Below are 17,355 nucleotides of genomic sequence, written 5' to 3' on the forward strand. Positions count from 1 at the left end.
CAAGGTGATGGGGAAGGTACATGAAGATATGACAGCAAGTTTTGATTTGTTTCAGATCTCAGCACAAAATCTATTAAGTGCCTACATAGAATTTTTTGAACAAGCTTATAATGGCAGGTAATAATCAGAGAGCACATTTAAAATAATATTTATGGGACACAAGATCTTTAACAAAGATATTAGATGGATAGTCTTTAACATTCTATAGAGTGCCATTTATAAATCATGTCACTGATTTTGTTTAGTCCTCATTTGTAGCCACTTTATCTGTTCCAGTGTGATCACATTGTAATATTTATACATTACTTTTGTTGAACAGTTGCTGCCATCATTAGATATATATTCTTGGACAGAAGAGGATGTGGTAAGTATATGATTCTCGCTTCGAAATTAAAGCTTGGACATAATATAACAGTTAAATTGGATACTAAAAAACAAACTATGATTAATTAGGAATATAATTTATCACAAGGGGATAAAGGCCTGGATTTTCATCCGCGTGTTGGGTGTGCTGAGTCAGGAGAATTCCTGGCTCCACCAGGGCCGGGATTCGAACCCTGGTCCTCAGCGCCGCAGTCCCAGTGCTAACCACTACACCACCGTGCTGCCCTGACACTTTTGACTGTTGATTTTGACAAGTCTGTTGACAGTTCCAATGGGATAGACGGTTAATGAGTTTATGCATTCTTTACACACTTTCATCCCTACTTTTAAACATTCTAAAGGACACCTGACCTCCCTTAAAGGTGCCTGAGGCTCAGATCCAAAAGTATATCTTACCCTGGATATCCATATTAGGAAATAGTTAATGTTCCCTTGTATTTAAGTTGCAATTGGGTTTTAATGGTTTAATAGACTGTACCAAATATAAAGGGGACACAGATGGCACTGTGGTGTTGTTGGAGAAGTGATTGCTGAACACAATAAACTTGGGAGTCAAAGAAGTCAAGTTTTATAGTTTTCATTATACAGTTACCATCAGAGCTTAGCAATCCAAAGGAATACACAAAGTTTAGACCTGGTCCTATTAAGTCTGCACTGCACACTTTAATTTCACACTCCTGGGCTACCAAAATCTGACTTCAGTAAAGCCTGCTGATGATTTAAATGACCAGCTGCCTCCGTGAACTGCGTATGCATGAAACGCAAACTGCCCCGTAAAAATGGTAAATGCTGTGTTTGATACTATTTTTGGGGACATCCACTATTTTTGCTACAATGACGACGCTCTCCATCGTGGTGAAAATCCAGACCAAAGTATTATTTTTGGCACGACATACATATAAAAAAACACTTGAGCAAGGTGCTGCAGGGTTGCTGCAGCTTATGGCAGTATAGCAGCACAGCTTAGAAAGAGGAGAGAATTGGATAATGAATCACAATATTTGTCATTTAGACATGGTTAATAATGATTCAATGCACAAATATAGACTGACATTTGTAAAATGCAATGGCCGCATTTGATTTACTTTTGAGTATTTTTTGGACACAGCTGTATACAAAGGATCACATTTACCCTGTACCAGTAATGGGCCGGAATTCTCCCCTTCCCGGCAGGGCGGGAACCATTCCGGCGTCGGGCCGCACCTTTAGGGCCCAACCCCTCACCTTGAGGGGCTAGGTCCGCGCCGGAGTGGTTGGCCCGCCGCCGGGAAAAGCCTTTGGCGCCACGCCAGCCAGGGCCGAAGGGACTGCGCCTGCCGGCGGAGGTCCGCACATGCGCGGGAGCGTCAGCGGCTGCTGACGTCATCCTCGCGCATGCGCAGGTGGGGGTGTCACTTTCGCATCAGCCATCCCGGAGGCTATGGCCGAGGTGGAAGGAAACGAATGCCCCCACGGCATGGGCCCGCCCGCGGATCGGTGGGCACCGATTGCAGGCCAGGCCACTGTGGGGGCACCCCCGGGACCAGATCGCCCCACGCCCCCCCCTCCAGGACCCCGGAGCCCGCCCGCGCCGCCAGTCCCGCCGGCAAGGTAAGTGACTTGATTCACGCCGGCAGGACTGGCATTACAGCAGCGGGACTTCGGCCCATCGCGGGCCGGAGAATCGCCGGGGGGGGGGGGGGGTCCCGTCGACTGGAGCGGCGCAATTCCCGCCCCCGCCAAATTTTCGGTGCCGGAGAATTCGGCAGCCGGCGGGGGCGGGATTCACACCGCCCCCCCGGTGATTCTCGCCCATGGTGTGAATTAACATTTATAGACTATGGGCGGGATTCTCCAACCCCCCGCTGAGTGGGAGAATCAGTGGGGGGGGGGGGGGGGGGGGGGCGTGAAACCCGCCCCGATGCCGGCTGCCGGATTCTCCAGTTTTTCGGCGGGGGCGGGAATCGCGTCACGCCGGCCAGGGGCCGTTGGCAGTGCCCCCCCCCCCCCCCCCCCCCCCCCCCCCCCGGCGATCCTCCGCTCCGCAATGGGCCAAGGTCCTTACCGGCGGAACCTGGCTCTGCGGGAGGCCTGCGGAGTCCACGGTTTTGGGGGGGGGGGGGGCGGGTGCGGGGGAAGCTGGCCCCGGGGGGTGCCCCCACGGTGGCCTGGCCCGTGATCGGGGCCCACCGATCTGCGGGCGGGCCAGCGCTGTAAACGTCCGCCATGGCCGTCGCGGAGAAGAACCCCATTGCCCATGCGCTGGGATCACGCCAGCACACGCTGGCGCTCCCGCGCATTTGCCAACTCGCGCCGGCCGGAGGAGTTGGCCGTGCCAAGCCCTTCGGCTCTGGTTGGTACGCCGTTACCCCCACCGGCGCCGGCCTAGCCCCTGAAGGTGCGGAGGATTCTGCGCCTTCCGGGCGGCCCAACGCCGGAGTGGTTCACGCCACTCCTCACCGCCGGTACGGCCTGCCCCGCCAGTTAGGGGAGAATCCTGGCCATGATTCTCCACCTTACAATGAATATTTTTTTCCATTGCTAATCTTTTTCCTTGACACCAGCAATTGAAGATGCATTTATATTTGATCACCAGTCTTTTCAAGATATAGACTAGAAGTGTACAACACTTGAAATTATGTTTTGTTCTGTCCTATATTCTAATTCTGTTCCTTATTTTTATTTTGTGCAGTATTTTTGGATACAACAACTATTAGATAAAGGTAATAAAGGTTTCTTTACATTACTTATTGGAGTTCCAATTACCGTTTGCTGATGTATGTTTTTGTAATTTTGTGATCCTAGATGACACATGTTGCGGCATGAAAGGTTATGCTGAATTATTTAAAAATCATCACATCACCGGGCGAAGGTTACTTTTGCTAGCAGAACAAGATATGAAAGACATGGGAATACAATCCAAAGGACATATCATTCATTTAAAGGTATGAAAATAAGAAAGGCCAGACGTATATGTTAAGTACAGCAAACCAAAAACTATAAAGGTGAATCTTGAACTGCAGACATTTTAAGTTGGGGAAGCTCTTCACTCACCAACGTTAGGGGCGCTGAGAAAGAGAAGGCATTCCCCCTTTGATATCTAACATCAAGTCCAGTATTTTCCATTTTTATTTTACACCTCTTTGGTGACCAAGAAAGCACAACAGCGTCTATACTTCCTCAGGAAACTAAGGAAATTTGGCATGTCCACATTGACTCTTACCAATTTTTACAGATGCACCATAAAAGCATCCTGTTTGGCTGCATCACAGCCTGGTATGGTAACTGCTCAGCCCAAGACCGTAAGAAACTACAGAGAGTCGTGAACACAGCCCAGCCCATCATGCAAACCCGCCTCCCATCCATTGACTCTGTCCACACTTCCCGCTGCCTTGGTAAAGCGGGCAGCATAATCAAAGACCCCTCCCTCCTGGCTTATTCTCTCTTCCAACCTCTTCCATCAGGCAGGAGATACGAAAGTCTGAGAACACGCACTAACAGATTCAAAAATATCTTCTTCCCTGCTGTTGCCCTCTTATGGACTGAACACAACTTATTTGTTGCATCAATAACAACCTCTGGTAACGTGTGTGAGAGCAGACCTTTATCGAGCATCGCAGTGGGACTCTGCATAATTTGTCGAGAAAGGTGTCAGAAGGTTCTAGAGGGTGCTGGGCACATTATCTATTGGCTGGAGAAATAGTTGTCGCTCAGGTAACATCTGTACAATACAAATTCTGTGAGGCCTGTATCCCAGAGCTCTGCAACTGAGGAAGGGAGTGAACTGCCCATTGGTGAATTCACTGCTCATCCATGCTCTGCGATTCATTAGATGTAGCCACATCAAACCAATTATCCCAATGGACCAGGTTGCAAGTGCTTGTTATGGGGATAGGATGGGGGAATGGGCCTAGGTAGGGTGCTCTTTCCGAGGGTCGGTGCAGACTCAATGGGTTGAATGGCCTCCTTCTGCACTGTAGGAATTCTATGGATGTAGTGAGTGATTCTGTGAACTGATCTCTCTTCGCATCTTCTCTACTGTTGTAGCACTACACTCCGTATGCTTCACCCAATGTCTCTGTCTATGTATTTACACTGTGTACCTATCGTATGTCCTATGTTTTTCATGTATGGAACGATCTGCCTGGACTGTATGCAGAAAAATACTTTTCACTGTACCTCAGTACACATAACAATAAATCTAAATCTTTAACCTGCTAATCAATTCAATTCATGTAATTATGCCTTAAACGTTTTCTGCAGCCGTACTGCATTCCTGTGTGGAATGTTGTATTGTTCCCTGAAAACAGTGAACATTGAAGTTTCAGCTTCTGGTTTTACACCAGTTTGCACACTGCAGAAAGCCTCTTTGCTCTCAACAGAGGGTGGATAGGTTTCCATTGCAATTTGAAATTTATACCAACATGCATAGTGAATGAAATGATTTATGATAGGTATATCTGCATTACCAGACGGAATGACAGGATAGGCTCGAGGGGCTGATTGGCCTTTATCCTGTTTGTATGTATCTTTACACAAAAGCAACATTTTAAAAATAGTTTAAAAAAGGAATATTCATTTCTGAAGGATAAGTCACCAAAAATTGAAATGTTTGAGTATTTTCTAGTGAATTGATGTGATGACTGTTAACATGTAGGTGGAAGTTGTTGGAAAGGTAGAAGAGATTACGTTCTGTTAACAGATCCATTGTGCTCTTTTTCAGACTGGAATTGAAAAACTGACCCTTGACTACATGAATTTATTTCACTTTCCCCCTTTAATCAAGGTAGGCAAAGTAATGTTATTTTCAACCACAGCAGATGCGCTGTATTTTTGTGGAGGCCTTGCTAATTTCTTGTTTGGAGCCTTGGGCGGGATTCTCCGACCCCATGCCGGGTCGGAGAATCGCCGGGGGCTGGCGTGAATCCCGCCCCCGCCGCCCACCGAATTCTCCGAAGGGTGAAAGGTTGGCGGGGCGTCAATCGCCCATATTCTCCCAGCCGGATGGGCCGAAGTCCCTCCAACGTGACCACTGGTCACGTCGGCGTTAATTAAAACACCTTTTTAACGGCGCCAACCAGTGCTGATGGTTCAAGCCAACCAGCGTTGGAGGTAGGTCACGGCCTGAGGGGTTGGCCGCAGGAGAGGTGATGCCGTGGCCGCAGTCTGTGTGTGTGGGGGAGAGGTGTGCGTGGGCGTGTGTGGGGGGGGGGGGGGGGGTGCTGTGGGGGAGTGCCGGGAACAGGGGGGGATGAGTGCCGGCGAGGGGGACGGAGAGGGTGAGTGCCGGGTGGGGGGAGGGTGAGTGCCGGGGACAGGGGAATGAGTGCCGGGAACGGGGGGGGGGTGAGTGCCGGGTACGGGGGGGGTGAGTGCCGGGGAGGGGGGGGGATGGGGTGGGGTGAGTGCCGGGGACGGGGGGGATGAGTGCCGAGGACGGGGGAGATGATTGCCGGGTACGGGGGGATGAGGTCCGGCTATGGGGGTGGGGGGGGGTGGTGAGTGCCGGGGATGGGGGGGGGGGGTGAGTGCCGGGGACGGGGGGGTGAGTGCCGGGCACCGGGGGATGAGTGCTGGGTACGGGGGGGATGAGTGCCGTGTACGGTGTGATGAGGTCTGGGTACGGGGGGGGGGGGGGGGAATGAGTGCCGGGTACTGGGGGATGCGGTCCGGCTACGGGGAGGGGGGGGGGAGCGGGGTGTGAGTGCCGGGGACGGGGGGGGGTGAGTGCCGGGGACGGGGGGATAAGTGCCGGAGACGGGGGGGGTGAGTGCCTGGGGAGGGGGTGGGTGAGTGCCGGGGGGGGGGATGAGTGCCGGGGACGGGGGGATAAGTGCCGGAGACGGGGGGGGGTGAGTGCCGGGAGAGGGGGGGGGGGTGAGTGCCGGGGACGGGGGGGGTGAGTGCCGGGTACGGGGGGATGAGTGCCGGGTACGGGGGGGATGAGTGCCGGGTACGGGGGGGATGAGTGCCGGGTACGGGGAGATGAGGACCGGGTATGGGGGGGGCGGGGGGGCTGAGCGCCGGGGATGAGTGCCGGGTACGGGGGGATGAGGTCCGCCTATGGGGGGGGGGGTGAGTGCCGGGTACGAGGGGTTGAGTGTTGGGTACGGGGGGGGGGGCTGGTGAGTGCCGGGGACGGGGTGGTGAGTGTCGGGGATGGGGGGATGAATGCCGGGGACGGGGGGGGTGAGTGCCGGGGACGGGGGGGTGAGTGCCGGGGTTGGGGGGGGTGAGTGCCGGGGACGGGGGGGTGAGTGCCTGGGACGGGGGAGTGAGTGCCGGGGACGGGGGGGGGGGTGAGTGCCGGGGATGGGGGGGTGAGTGCTGGGGGGGGGGGGGGTGGTGAGTGCCGGGGACGGGGGGGTGAGTGCCAGGGACGGGGGGGTGAGTACCGGGGAGGGGGGGGATGAGTGCCGGGGACGAGGGGGTGAGTGTCGGGTACGGGGGGTGAGTGCCGGCGAGGGGGGATGCGAGGGCAAGGGAGTTTGTCCACCTGGCCAGGTGCCATCCTCCAACAGTCGCGCCCATGCAGCCCATGCCACCTGGCTGGGGGGAGGGGGGGTACGGGCAATGATGGCATGTCATCGTTCCCCCCCGCAGGCCATCATGTTTTCTGATCAGCCAGCGATGTATTCTCCATGTTGCCATGGAGGAGGAGGAGGAGCGTGCCAGAGAGGCTGCCGCAGTGGAGAATGCCGCAGAGGGGCAGGCGGCAGCTGCCCAGGCTGGAGGGACACCCGCCTGACAGGACGAGTGGGGGAGCACGTAGTGGAGGAACAACACGAGAAGGGGGAGGAGGACATCGCGGCGCCACGGCAACGGAGGCACCCGAAGAGGCCCCGTGTGTACCTGCCCTGGCTGTCGTACCAAGACCTCACGGACCGGGAATGCAGGTGGAGAATCCGGATGAGCCGGGAAACCGTGGCACACATCTGCCACATTCTGGCACACCTGGCACCGCGTGGCACTGGCGGGGGACACCCTCTCCCCGTGTCCGTCAAGGTTACGGTGGCCCTGAACTTTTATGCCACGGGGTAATTCCAGACGCCAGATGGCGACCTGTCCGGCATATCGCAGACAGCGGTGCACCGGTGCATCCGGGCAGTGACAGACGCCCTACATGCCATTGCGGACCGCTACATCCGCTTCCCTGTGGACCGGGCTAACCAAGATGCCCGGGCCGTGGGCTTCTCTGCCGTGGCCGGGTTTCCCATGGTCCAGGGCGCGATCGATGGAATGCACGTCGCCGTGCGGCCGCCTGCGGATAACAGGGCCGTGTTCACCAATAGGAAGAGGACCTATTCCATGAACATCCAGGTGGTCTGCGTCACCGTATGATTATCCTGCACGTCTGCGCCCGGTACCCAGAAAGTGTACATGACTCATACGTGTTGTCGCGGTCATACATCCCCGTCATGTACGAGAGACACCACCCCCGGCTGAGGGGCTGGTTACTGGGCGACAGGGGTTACCCGTTGCGGTCGTGGCTGATGATGCCTATATGGACGCGGAGAACAGCTACAATGATGCCCATGTAGCGACAAGGGGAGTGATAGAGAGGTGCTTTGGCGTGCTCAAAATGCGTTTCAGGTGCCTGGACCTCTCTGGGGGCGCCCTCCAGTATCGGTCAGATAGGGTCGGCCGCATCATTGTGGTGTGCTGCGTCCTGCACAACATAGCCCAGCAGAGGGGCGATGTGCCGCAGGCAGAGGAGGGCGGAGTGGAGGAGCAGCAAGAAGAGGCCCAGTCCTCCCCAGATGAGGGGGATGGGGGCAATGGTCAGGGCAGACGGGCTAGACATGGGCGGGTGGCTGTCCAATGTTACCGGTTGGGCCAGCGGGCACGGGACAGGCTGATAGCCGCCCACTTCACTGACTAGGGGGCGTGGGAATCGGCGAGTATGACCACATACCGCACACCATGGCAACACCCGAACACCGTCACCCCCCCCCCCACCCATCCACCCACCCAGCACCCTTAACCCCCCCCCCACCCGCATGCACACCACCCCTCCATTGCAGATCCACCTGCGGCACGACGGCCGGGCACTCACGGGCGCCGGTGGAAGCGTGTCTATTGCAGGCCATGGAGGATGATGACAACCCGCTCTGCAATGAGCTCCTGGCTCCACATCGTTGGACGATGTCTGACCCATGGCCACAGTACCACCATCCACCCGGACCATCCCTGCATGCGGCTGTGACACTGCAGCGCACGGTCCCGTCCTCTGCCCGGGGTGATGGTGAGGGCGGCCCAGGGGGAAGGAGGCAGACTCACCTGAGGCCGACGTAAGACCACCCCTCACACACACACTGGCGCTCAATGTACATGACACCCCCGCACGCTTCGGACAGAGCACAAAGGCAGCTTCTCTAGATGTTAAAGTGATTTTAATAACAAACAGTGCATACACGTGCCCTAGCTCCTATAACTAATCTGTGCCCTGCACCCATGCCTACTTACTCAGTGTCTAATTGTTTGGCCTTACGGGCCCTTTGACTACGCCTAGGTGGTTTCCCAGATGGTACAGCAGAACTGGAGATGGACTCCTGCGATTCCTGCCCTCTGACTCGGGATCTCTTTGGCGGCCGTTTCCTGGGGCATCCTGGCCTAGATGGGCCAGGGCGCGGCCCGGGCGACTGGGATGGCGAGCTGCCAGCCTGTCCTGCCCGTTGCCCACCCGATGCACCTGGGACGGAAGGGGGCGGGGGAGTCCGTGGTGCTGCAGTGTTACTGGACATCCCCTACAGGGGGACCAGGGACGGGCGCCAACAACTCCTCCTCCCTCGGGGTGCCCAATGGCCCCCAGGCCTCTACATGGGTCGGGGGTGCGAACGGACTGGCCATCCGACGCTCCTCCGACACCAGGCGCTGCCAGTCCTGGAGGCCCGTGCTGGTATCGACAAGGGACTGCAGGTTTGCAGCCATGGAGCTCAGGGAGTTGGCCATCCCTGTCTGTGACTGTGCGACGCCGGCTAGCACATGGGCAATGGCGCCGATGTCCTCAGCGATGGCCTACTGAGACTGGGCCATGGCCTGCAGTGATTGGGCCATTGCCTGCAGTGATTGGGACATTGCCTGCAGAGACTGGGCCATTGCCTGCTGAGACAGGGCCACGGCGTTGAGCGCCTCTGCCATCTGCTGCTGGCGCTGGCTCGTGGCCTCCTGTGAGAGGGCAGCCATGTCCTGGGCCACAGGCGCCGCCTGCATGGAAAGCCCCAGGCCTCGAATACTGCTCCCCATGTCGGACACCGTCGCACCCATTGCCTCCACCGTGGACACCACCCGTGCGGTGTCGGCCTGGGTGGCACGTATGACCGGCACCACTCCCAGCTCCTGGACACGGGTGGACTCCTCCACCTGCGACTGCAGCCGTTGCAAGCCGGCCGTCACCCTCTTCACTTGTCCCAGGTTTGGTGGTTGCATTGGGGCTATGGGTGGGTGTGGTAACTCCAGGAACCCAGGATCCATCTGGGCGGCAGATGTTCGCTTCCGCCAGGATGCCCTCCGACCGCCCGGCCCCTCTGCTGCTCCTACCTCCACCTGCTGTACCTGTACGGCTGTGTTGTGCACACCAGTGAGTGTACCAGAGCCTCATCACTAAAGTGCCCAACCGAGGTGAGTGTCTCTGCGATGGTGGAGGGTGTTGGAGACAGCAGTGGCGTTGTGTCGTGCTCTTCGTCCCACTCTGAGTCCATGGTACTTTGGGGTGGCGGTTCGTCTCCACCCATCCACTCTGTGTCACTGTCCTGTATTTCGGTCTCCTGGGTAGGGGTGTCCTGGGTAGGGGTGTCCTGGGTAGGGGTGTCCTGGGTAGGGGTGTCCTGGGTAGGGGTGTCCTGGGTAGGGGTGTCCTGGGTAGGGGTGTCCTGGGCAGGGGTGTCCTGGGCAGGGGTCTCCTGGGCAGGGGTCTCCTGGGCAGGGGTCTCCTGGGCAGGGGTGTCCTGGGCAGGGGTGTCCTGGGCAGGGGTGTCCTGGGCAGGGGTGTCCTGGGCAGGGGTGTCCTGGGCAGGGGTGTCCTGGGCAGGGGTCTCCTGGGCAGGGGTCTCCTGGGCAGGGGTCTCCTGGGTAGGGGTCTCCTGGGCAGGGGTGTCGTGGACAGGGGTGTCGTGGGCAGGGGTGTCGTGGGCAGGGGTGTCGTGGGTAGGGGTGTCGTGGGTAGGGGTGTCGTGGGTAGGGGTGTCGTGGGTAGGGGTGTCGTGGGTAGGGGTGTCGTGGGTAGGGGTGTCGTGGGTAGGGGTGTCGTGGGTAGGGGTGTCGTGGGTAGGGGTGTCGTGGGTAGGGGTGTCGTGGGTAGGGGTGTCGTGGGTAGGGGTGTCCTGGGTAGGGGTGTCCTGGGGAGGGGTGTCCTGGGGAGGGGTGTCCTGGGGAGGGGTGTCGTGGGTAGGGGTGTCGTGGGTAAGGGTGTCCTGGGTAGTGGTTTCATGGGTAAGGGTGTCCTGGGTAGTGGTTTCATGGCACGAGACGGGGGCGTCGTCTCCCTATTGCTCCAGGTCTCTCCGTATCCCGTGGTTGCCCTGGGGCATCCTGTGGGCGGTCGACATTGCGGGGATGGATGCCTCGACGTTTGCTCTTGCGATACACAATGAAGCATGCATGGTTAGACACGCAGGCAGTGATCAGGTGATATGGGGAGGGGGGATATGGGGGAGGGGGGATATGGGGGAAGGAGGATATGGGGGAAGGAGGATGTGGGGGAAGGGGGATGTGGGGGATATGGGGGAAGGGGATATGGGGGAAGGGGGATATGGGGGAGGGGGGATATGGGGAGGAGGATATGGGGGAGGGGGGATATGGGGGAGAGGGGATATGGGGGAGGGGGGATATGGGGGAGGGGGGATATGAGGATGGGCTGTTCGTGGCTCACTTGCTGGTGGGCCCCCGACCTCTGCATCGGCAACCTCCCGGTCCTCAGGTCCGCCAACCAGTTCCAGGGCCCTTTCCTCATGTACGGTGAGTGGCCTCTCATCAGCGGGGCCTCTCCAGTCCTCTCATGCTCCCTATTGTTGTGTGCGTGCTTCTCCTGTGGGGGGCAGGGTAAAGGGCAACAGTGTTAGACAGGTATATGAATGCACGCCATCGGTTGCACGTATAGTGCAGAGGTTAGGGTTGGTTTCAACTGGGGGTGTGCCGCACATCGGGCAGGAAGGGGGGGACTCACCCTGGCTGCCCTGATGAGGTCGTTCACCTTCTTTTGGCACTGGGTGCCTGTCTGTGGTGTCAGAGCCACAGCGCTGACAGCCTCTGCCACCTCCCTCCACTGACTCCGGCTGTGGCGTGGGGCGACCCTGCGGCCGTGTCCGGGGTACAGGGACTCCCTCTTCTCCTCCACTGCGTCCAGGGGCGCCTCGATTTCGCGGTCCTGGAACGTCGGGGCTGCGCGGCGGGCGGCCATCCTGTCGGGTCTTCCGGGTGGGGGGACGCGCATTTTGAGCCGTCACGCCATGCGGCGTCCCCGTCCACGTCGGGTGATGCCATCACGAATGGCGTCACGCTGCTGCTAGCCCATTCGGGACCGGAGAATTTCCGTTGTTTGGGGGGGCCCGACGCCGGAGTGATCTGCGCCGTTTTTGGCGCCGGGTCCCGGACATCGCGCCTGTTTTCGGAGAATCCCGCCCCTTGTTCGGCTTTGAAAATAATACAGACCTGCTTTTGAAATATAAATGAGCAAATGTCAGATGCAGAATATTGGAGAAACCCTATCACAACATGCATACCATAGATCTATTAAGCACCTGCTGATGATCTATAAATATATTTTGAATTCTTAGTTCCAAACTGTGAAGATTTTTATATTATATACAGAGTCATGTTGATTACTTGATCATGTGGGTCAGATCTATAAGAGAATACACAGCTACTGTCTATGATTTAAGATTTGTATAGCACCTAATGAACCTGACCACAAAACTAGCAAGCGATGAAATAAGCTGATTATACTGCTCTGCGGTATAAAATTATAGCAATGTATTTTTACTGCAGTTCAATATTTCCCTGTATCAGCTGTCCCTGACCCAGTCATGGTGTATGATATTTATAACATTAGTCCTCTGATCAGAGGGCAATTAAAATTTAAGCTAATAGCTATCTGGTAAAAAATACTTCATTTTGGATATTTTATCTTTGGTGCAAAATCCTTTGGTGGTCTGAGCCTTGAAATGACTGTAACTGAGAATGGATGGCCAGTGCTGTTCTGTATCTGATACCAAATGGTGATAGTGTAGCTTGGATGTATTGTGTTTTGCTTTCTTTCCTGTGAGGGCCTGCCTAGTTTATGCTCAATACGTCTCCAATGCAGCTCAGATCAGATTGGAATCATGGTGGAATGGAGATTAAATCAGCAGACCCCATTACTATGGTGTTAGAGTTCATATTCTGAAAGGAACAGGTACAATGGTTTTAAATTGTCTCCTGATGATACATTGCACTCCTGCTGCAATGTACTTTACTCATTGAAGCAAAAACCTCAATGTTTGATAATGTTTTGTTAGCTGCCCGCGACTCAGCAAGTTTATCTAGTCAGTAACTGGACTGGAGAGACCACGCAGTCAATACTGAGTCAGGTGGAATGGAAATACATTTGTTAGACTTGCCTCAATGTTTGTAGGGAGCAATCGTTTTAAATGGTCAGAAAATCATGGGTTGTATGTTCAAATTTCTGATGTAAAAATCCATCAGGTGTTTTATTTATCCATTCTTGGGAACATCACCGGCAAGGCCAGCATTTCTTGCCCCATCCCTATTTGCCCTTGGGAAGGTGGTAGTGAGCCACTTTCTTGAACCACTTTAGTCCATGTGGCGTAGATACAGCCACAGTGCCGATAGGAAGGGAGTTCCAGGATTTTGACTTAATGACAATAATAGCTCTGAATCAGGACAGTTGTCATTTGGAGGGGAACTTGCAGCTGGTGGTGTTCCCATGCATTGCAGCCCTTGTCCTTCAAGGTGCTAGAGATGGTGCATTTGGTAGTTGCTATTGACAGGCCCTTGCAAGTTGCTGCACTGCATCTTGTAGATGATACACTGGTATGGTGATGGAGGGAGTGCATGTTTAAGTTGATAGATATGGTGCCAATCAAGTGAGCTGCTTTGTCTTGAATGGTGTTGAGTTCCTTGAGTGTTGTTAGAGCTTCATTCGTGCAGGAAAATGAAGAGTATTCCACCATGTTGTGTTGGGTGCTCTGGATCCGTGGAACACATACAGGCCATCAACACTTAAAATAGTGCAACACTATTTTATTAAGTTAGAAACTGTTGAACATACTTTCACTGTGGGTTAACACGATGTTAGATTAAACTAAAGACCTATGCCTGTCTTAACCAGTCTATGCACTCAGCACATGGTGAAGATCTGTGCTGTAAGCTCTGTCCTTCTGAGAAGCTGCATCCCGAATGAGCGGGAACTCTGATGCCCCCTGTCTTTATAGTGAGTGTGCTCCAACTGGTGATTGGCTGCGGTGTTGTGTGTGTTGATTGGTCTTGCTGTGTGTCCATCAGTGTGTGTGTATCTGCACCATGATATACTGGTGTATGTTATGACATCCCCCTTTTATAAAGAAATGTATGTGTGTGGCAATAAATAATGTGTGGTGAGAATGTTCCTAACTACGTGTGGGGTGCGAAGACATATTTACAGGACTATGTACATGAGAACTAAGCTATTTACATCGGAAGGTGCCTGGTGCAGAGAAGCAGTGTGCAACAAGAGAAACGAGATCAACACTATATACAAACCACGGAAACGATCGAACAAAGCAATGAAACAATCAGAGAGTCCATAAGTCCGAAGGGTTCATAAATTAAGTCTCTGAGGTGGGCGACGAATTCTGGTTGACCACCTCAAGGGCGGGTCGAGAGCCGCCGGTTCAGGAGCGGGCTGGACTGCGTCAAAGTCAGGGGGAGGCAGAGTGACAGGGAGCTCCGCATAGTCCGCGGCAGGGTCAGCAGGTGGGCGAGGCGACACTGGAGGATCACATGGCGAGCGTGGGACGAGACGAAGGCTGCGCCGATTGCAGCGCAGAATAGAGCCATTCGGTAGACGAACCAGGAACGAGCGGGGGGGCCACCAGTTGAAGGACAACAGCGGTTGCAGACCAGCCACCATCCGGAAGATGGACACGGACGTTGTCATCTGGAGCCAGAGCAGGGAGATCAGCTGCACGGGAGTCATGAGCCGCCTTGTGCTGTGCATGAGACAGCTGCATCCGGCTAAGGACCGGAAAGTGGTCGAGGTCTGGGACATGGATGGACGGCACAGTCATCCTCAGGGTGCGACCCATGAGTAACTGGGCTGGCGACAGGCCAGTGGACAGTGGGGCGGAGTGATAGGCCAGCAAGGCAAGTTAGAAATCGGACCCAGCATCGTCAGCCTTGCATAGGAGCCGTTTGACGATATGTACTCCCTTCTCTGCTTTGCCGTTGGATTGGGGGTACAGGGGACTGGATGTCACATGGGCAAAATTGTACCTCCTGGCAAATTTGGACCATTCTTGGCTGGCGAAGCAGGGTCCATTGTCCGACATAACCGTGAGCGGGATGCCGTATCGAGCAAAGGTTTCTTTACATGCACGAATGACTGCAGACGAGGTGAGGTCGTGCAACCGTATCACCTCTGGGTAATTCGAAAAGTAGTCCACGATCAGGACATAGTCTCTACCCAGAGCGTGGAACAGGTCGATGCTCACCTTGGTCCATGGTGACGTGACCAACTCATGGGGCTGCAGGGTCTCACGTGGTTGGGCCGACTGGAAGCGCTGACAAGTGGGGCAGTTGAGCACTGTGTTGGCTATGTCCTCATTAATGCCGGGCCAGTACACTGCCTCTCGGGCCCGTCGGCGGCACTTTTCCACGCCAAGGTGGCCCTCGTGTAGTTGTTCCAGGACAAGCTGGCGCATGCTATGCGGGATGACAATGCTGTCCAGTTTTAGAAGAACCCCGTCTACTACCGCCAGATCATCTCTGACATTATAGAATTGAGGGCATTGGCCCTTGAGCCACCCGTCCGTTAGGTGGCACATGACACGCTGTAACAAGGAGTCAGCCGCCATCTCGCGGTGAATTTGGACGAGGCGTTCATCCGAGGCAGGTAGATTGGAGGCCATGAATGCCACATGGGCGTCAACCTGGCAGACAAATCCCGCTGGGTCACATGGAGTGTTGACTGCCCTGGAGAGAGTGTCAGCAATGATGAGGTCTTTGCCTGGGGTGTATACCAGCTGGATGTCGTATCGCCGGAGCTTGAGAAGAATACGCTGGAGGCGAGGCGTCATGTCGTTCAAGTCTTTCTGTATTATATTGACCAGCGGGCGATGGTCGGTCTCGACGGTGGATTGAGGAAGTCCGTAGACATAATCGTGAAACTTAACCACATCGGTCAGAAGGCCCAGGCACTCCTTTTCTATCTGCATGTAGGCCTGCTCCATGGGGGTCATCGCACGTGACACATATGCAACGGGGGCCCATAATAAGGCCTCATCACGTTGAAGGATCACTGCCCCAATGCCGGATTGACTGGCATCAGTCGAAATTTTGGTCTCCTTTGCTGGATCAAAGTAAGCTCAGACGGGGGCCGTGGTCAGTTTTGTCTTGGGTTTTCTCCATTCGCGCTCGTGGGCAGGGAGCCATTGGAAGTCTGTCGTCTTCCTGACCAGGTCCCTGAGAGCCGTGGTATGAGAGGCGAGGTTAGGGATGAATTTCCCTAAAAGATTGACCATGCCCAGAAATCGGAGGACCGCCTTCTTGTCCTCTGGTGTTTTCATAGCTGTGATGGCAGCTACCTTGTCCGCATCCGGCTGCACACCTAATTGGGAGATGTGGTCCCCGAGGAACTTGAGTTCCGTCTGACCAAAAGAGCAATTGGCCCTGTTGAGGTGGAGGCCATGCTCATGTATACATCTGAATACGTGTTGGAGGTGACTAACATGTTCCTGCGGGGTGGTGGACCAAATGATTGTCATCGACATAGACGCGAACACCTTCAATGCCTTCCATCATTTGTTCCATAATCCTATGGAACACTTCTGATGCAGAGATTATCCCAAACGGCATCCTGTTGTAACAATATCTTCCAAAGGGGGTGTTAAATGTGCAGTTTCCTGCTGGATTTATCGAGCTGGATTTGCCAGAATCCTTTTGAGGTGTCGAGTTTGGTAAAGAGCTTGGCGCGAGCCATCTCACATGTGAGCTCTTCGCGCTTGGGAATTGGATAATACTCTCTCATGATATTGCGATTTAGATCCTTGGGATCAATGCAAATTCTCAATTCGCCGGAAGACTTTTTTTCACGTACCATGGAACTGACCCAGTCGGTCGGTTCCGTGACTTTGGAAATCACTCGTTGGTTCTGGAGGTCCTGCAGCTGCTGCTTGAGGCAGTCCTTAAGGGGTGCTGGGACCCTGCGAGGTGCGTGCACCACAGGCGTGGCATTTGGTTTTAATAAAATCCTGTAGGTGTACGGGAGCGTGCCCATGCCCTCGAAGACGTCGTGGTACTGGTTGATAATGGTGTCGAGCTGCGCCCTGAAGTCAGTGTCCTGAAAGGCAGACGCGTCAGCAGGAGAGCGAGAGTGAACTCTCTGAACTAGGTTCAACAGCTTGCATGCCTGCGCGCCAAGCAGGGAGGCTTTCGAGGAGCCCACGATTTCAAAGGGAAGGATGGCTTTGCGTGACCTGTGCGTCACTTCAAGTTGGCATGAGCCGCTGGCAGCAATGGCATTGCCATTATAATCTAATAGCTGGCAGGCTGATGGAAGGATGGCTGGTTTGACACGAAGGCTTTGGAGGTCAGACCGCGCAATGAGATTGGCGGAGGCACCAGTGTCCAGGCGGAATCGTATTTGGGACCGGTTGACCGTAAGGGTGGCACACCACTCATCGTCCGGATCGATGCTGTATACCGGTAGAGGCTGGATTCTTTGCTTCGGGGACAGCCTGTTTTTTGTAATGATACCGACTTGAAAAGGCGCCTTCGGGTCCTCCATGTCAATATCGG

General features: G+C 55.0%; 1 protein-coding gene across 1 annotated transcript in view; it reads left to right on the top strand.

The window, feature by feature from the left end:
* LOC140391556 (mitogen-activated protein kinase kinase kinase 20-like) overlaps positions 1-17,355 on the top strand; it is a 249,041-nt gene that overhangs the window by 138,186 nt on the left and 93,500 nt on the right. Inside the window, exons 12-15 of the mRNA XM_072476180.1 lie at positions 320-364; positions 3,056-3,086; positions 3,169-3,308; positions 5,087-5,149. Of these exons, the coding sequence (XP_072332281.1) occupies positions 320-364; positions 3,056-3,086; positions 3,169-3,308; positions 5,087-5,149 (279 nt within the window). The remainder of the gene's footprint in view (positions 1-319; positions 365-3,055; positions 3,087-3,168; positions 3,309-5,086; positions 5,150-17,355) is intronic.

This window comes from Scyliorhinus torazame, chromosome 2 (genome assembly GCF_047496885.1).
Source record: "Scyliorhinus torazame isolate Kashiwa2021f chromosome 2, sScyTor2.1, whole genome shotgun sequence".
Classification (NCBI taxonomy): Eukaryota; Metazoa; Chordata; class Chondrichthyes; order Carcharhiniformes; family Scyliorhinidae; genus Scyliorhinus; species Scyliorhinus torazame.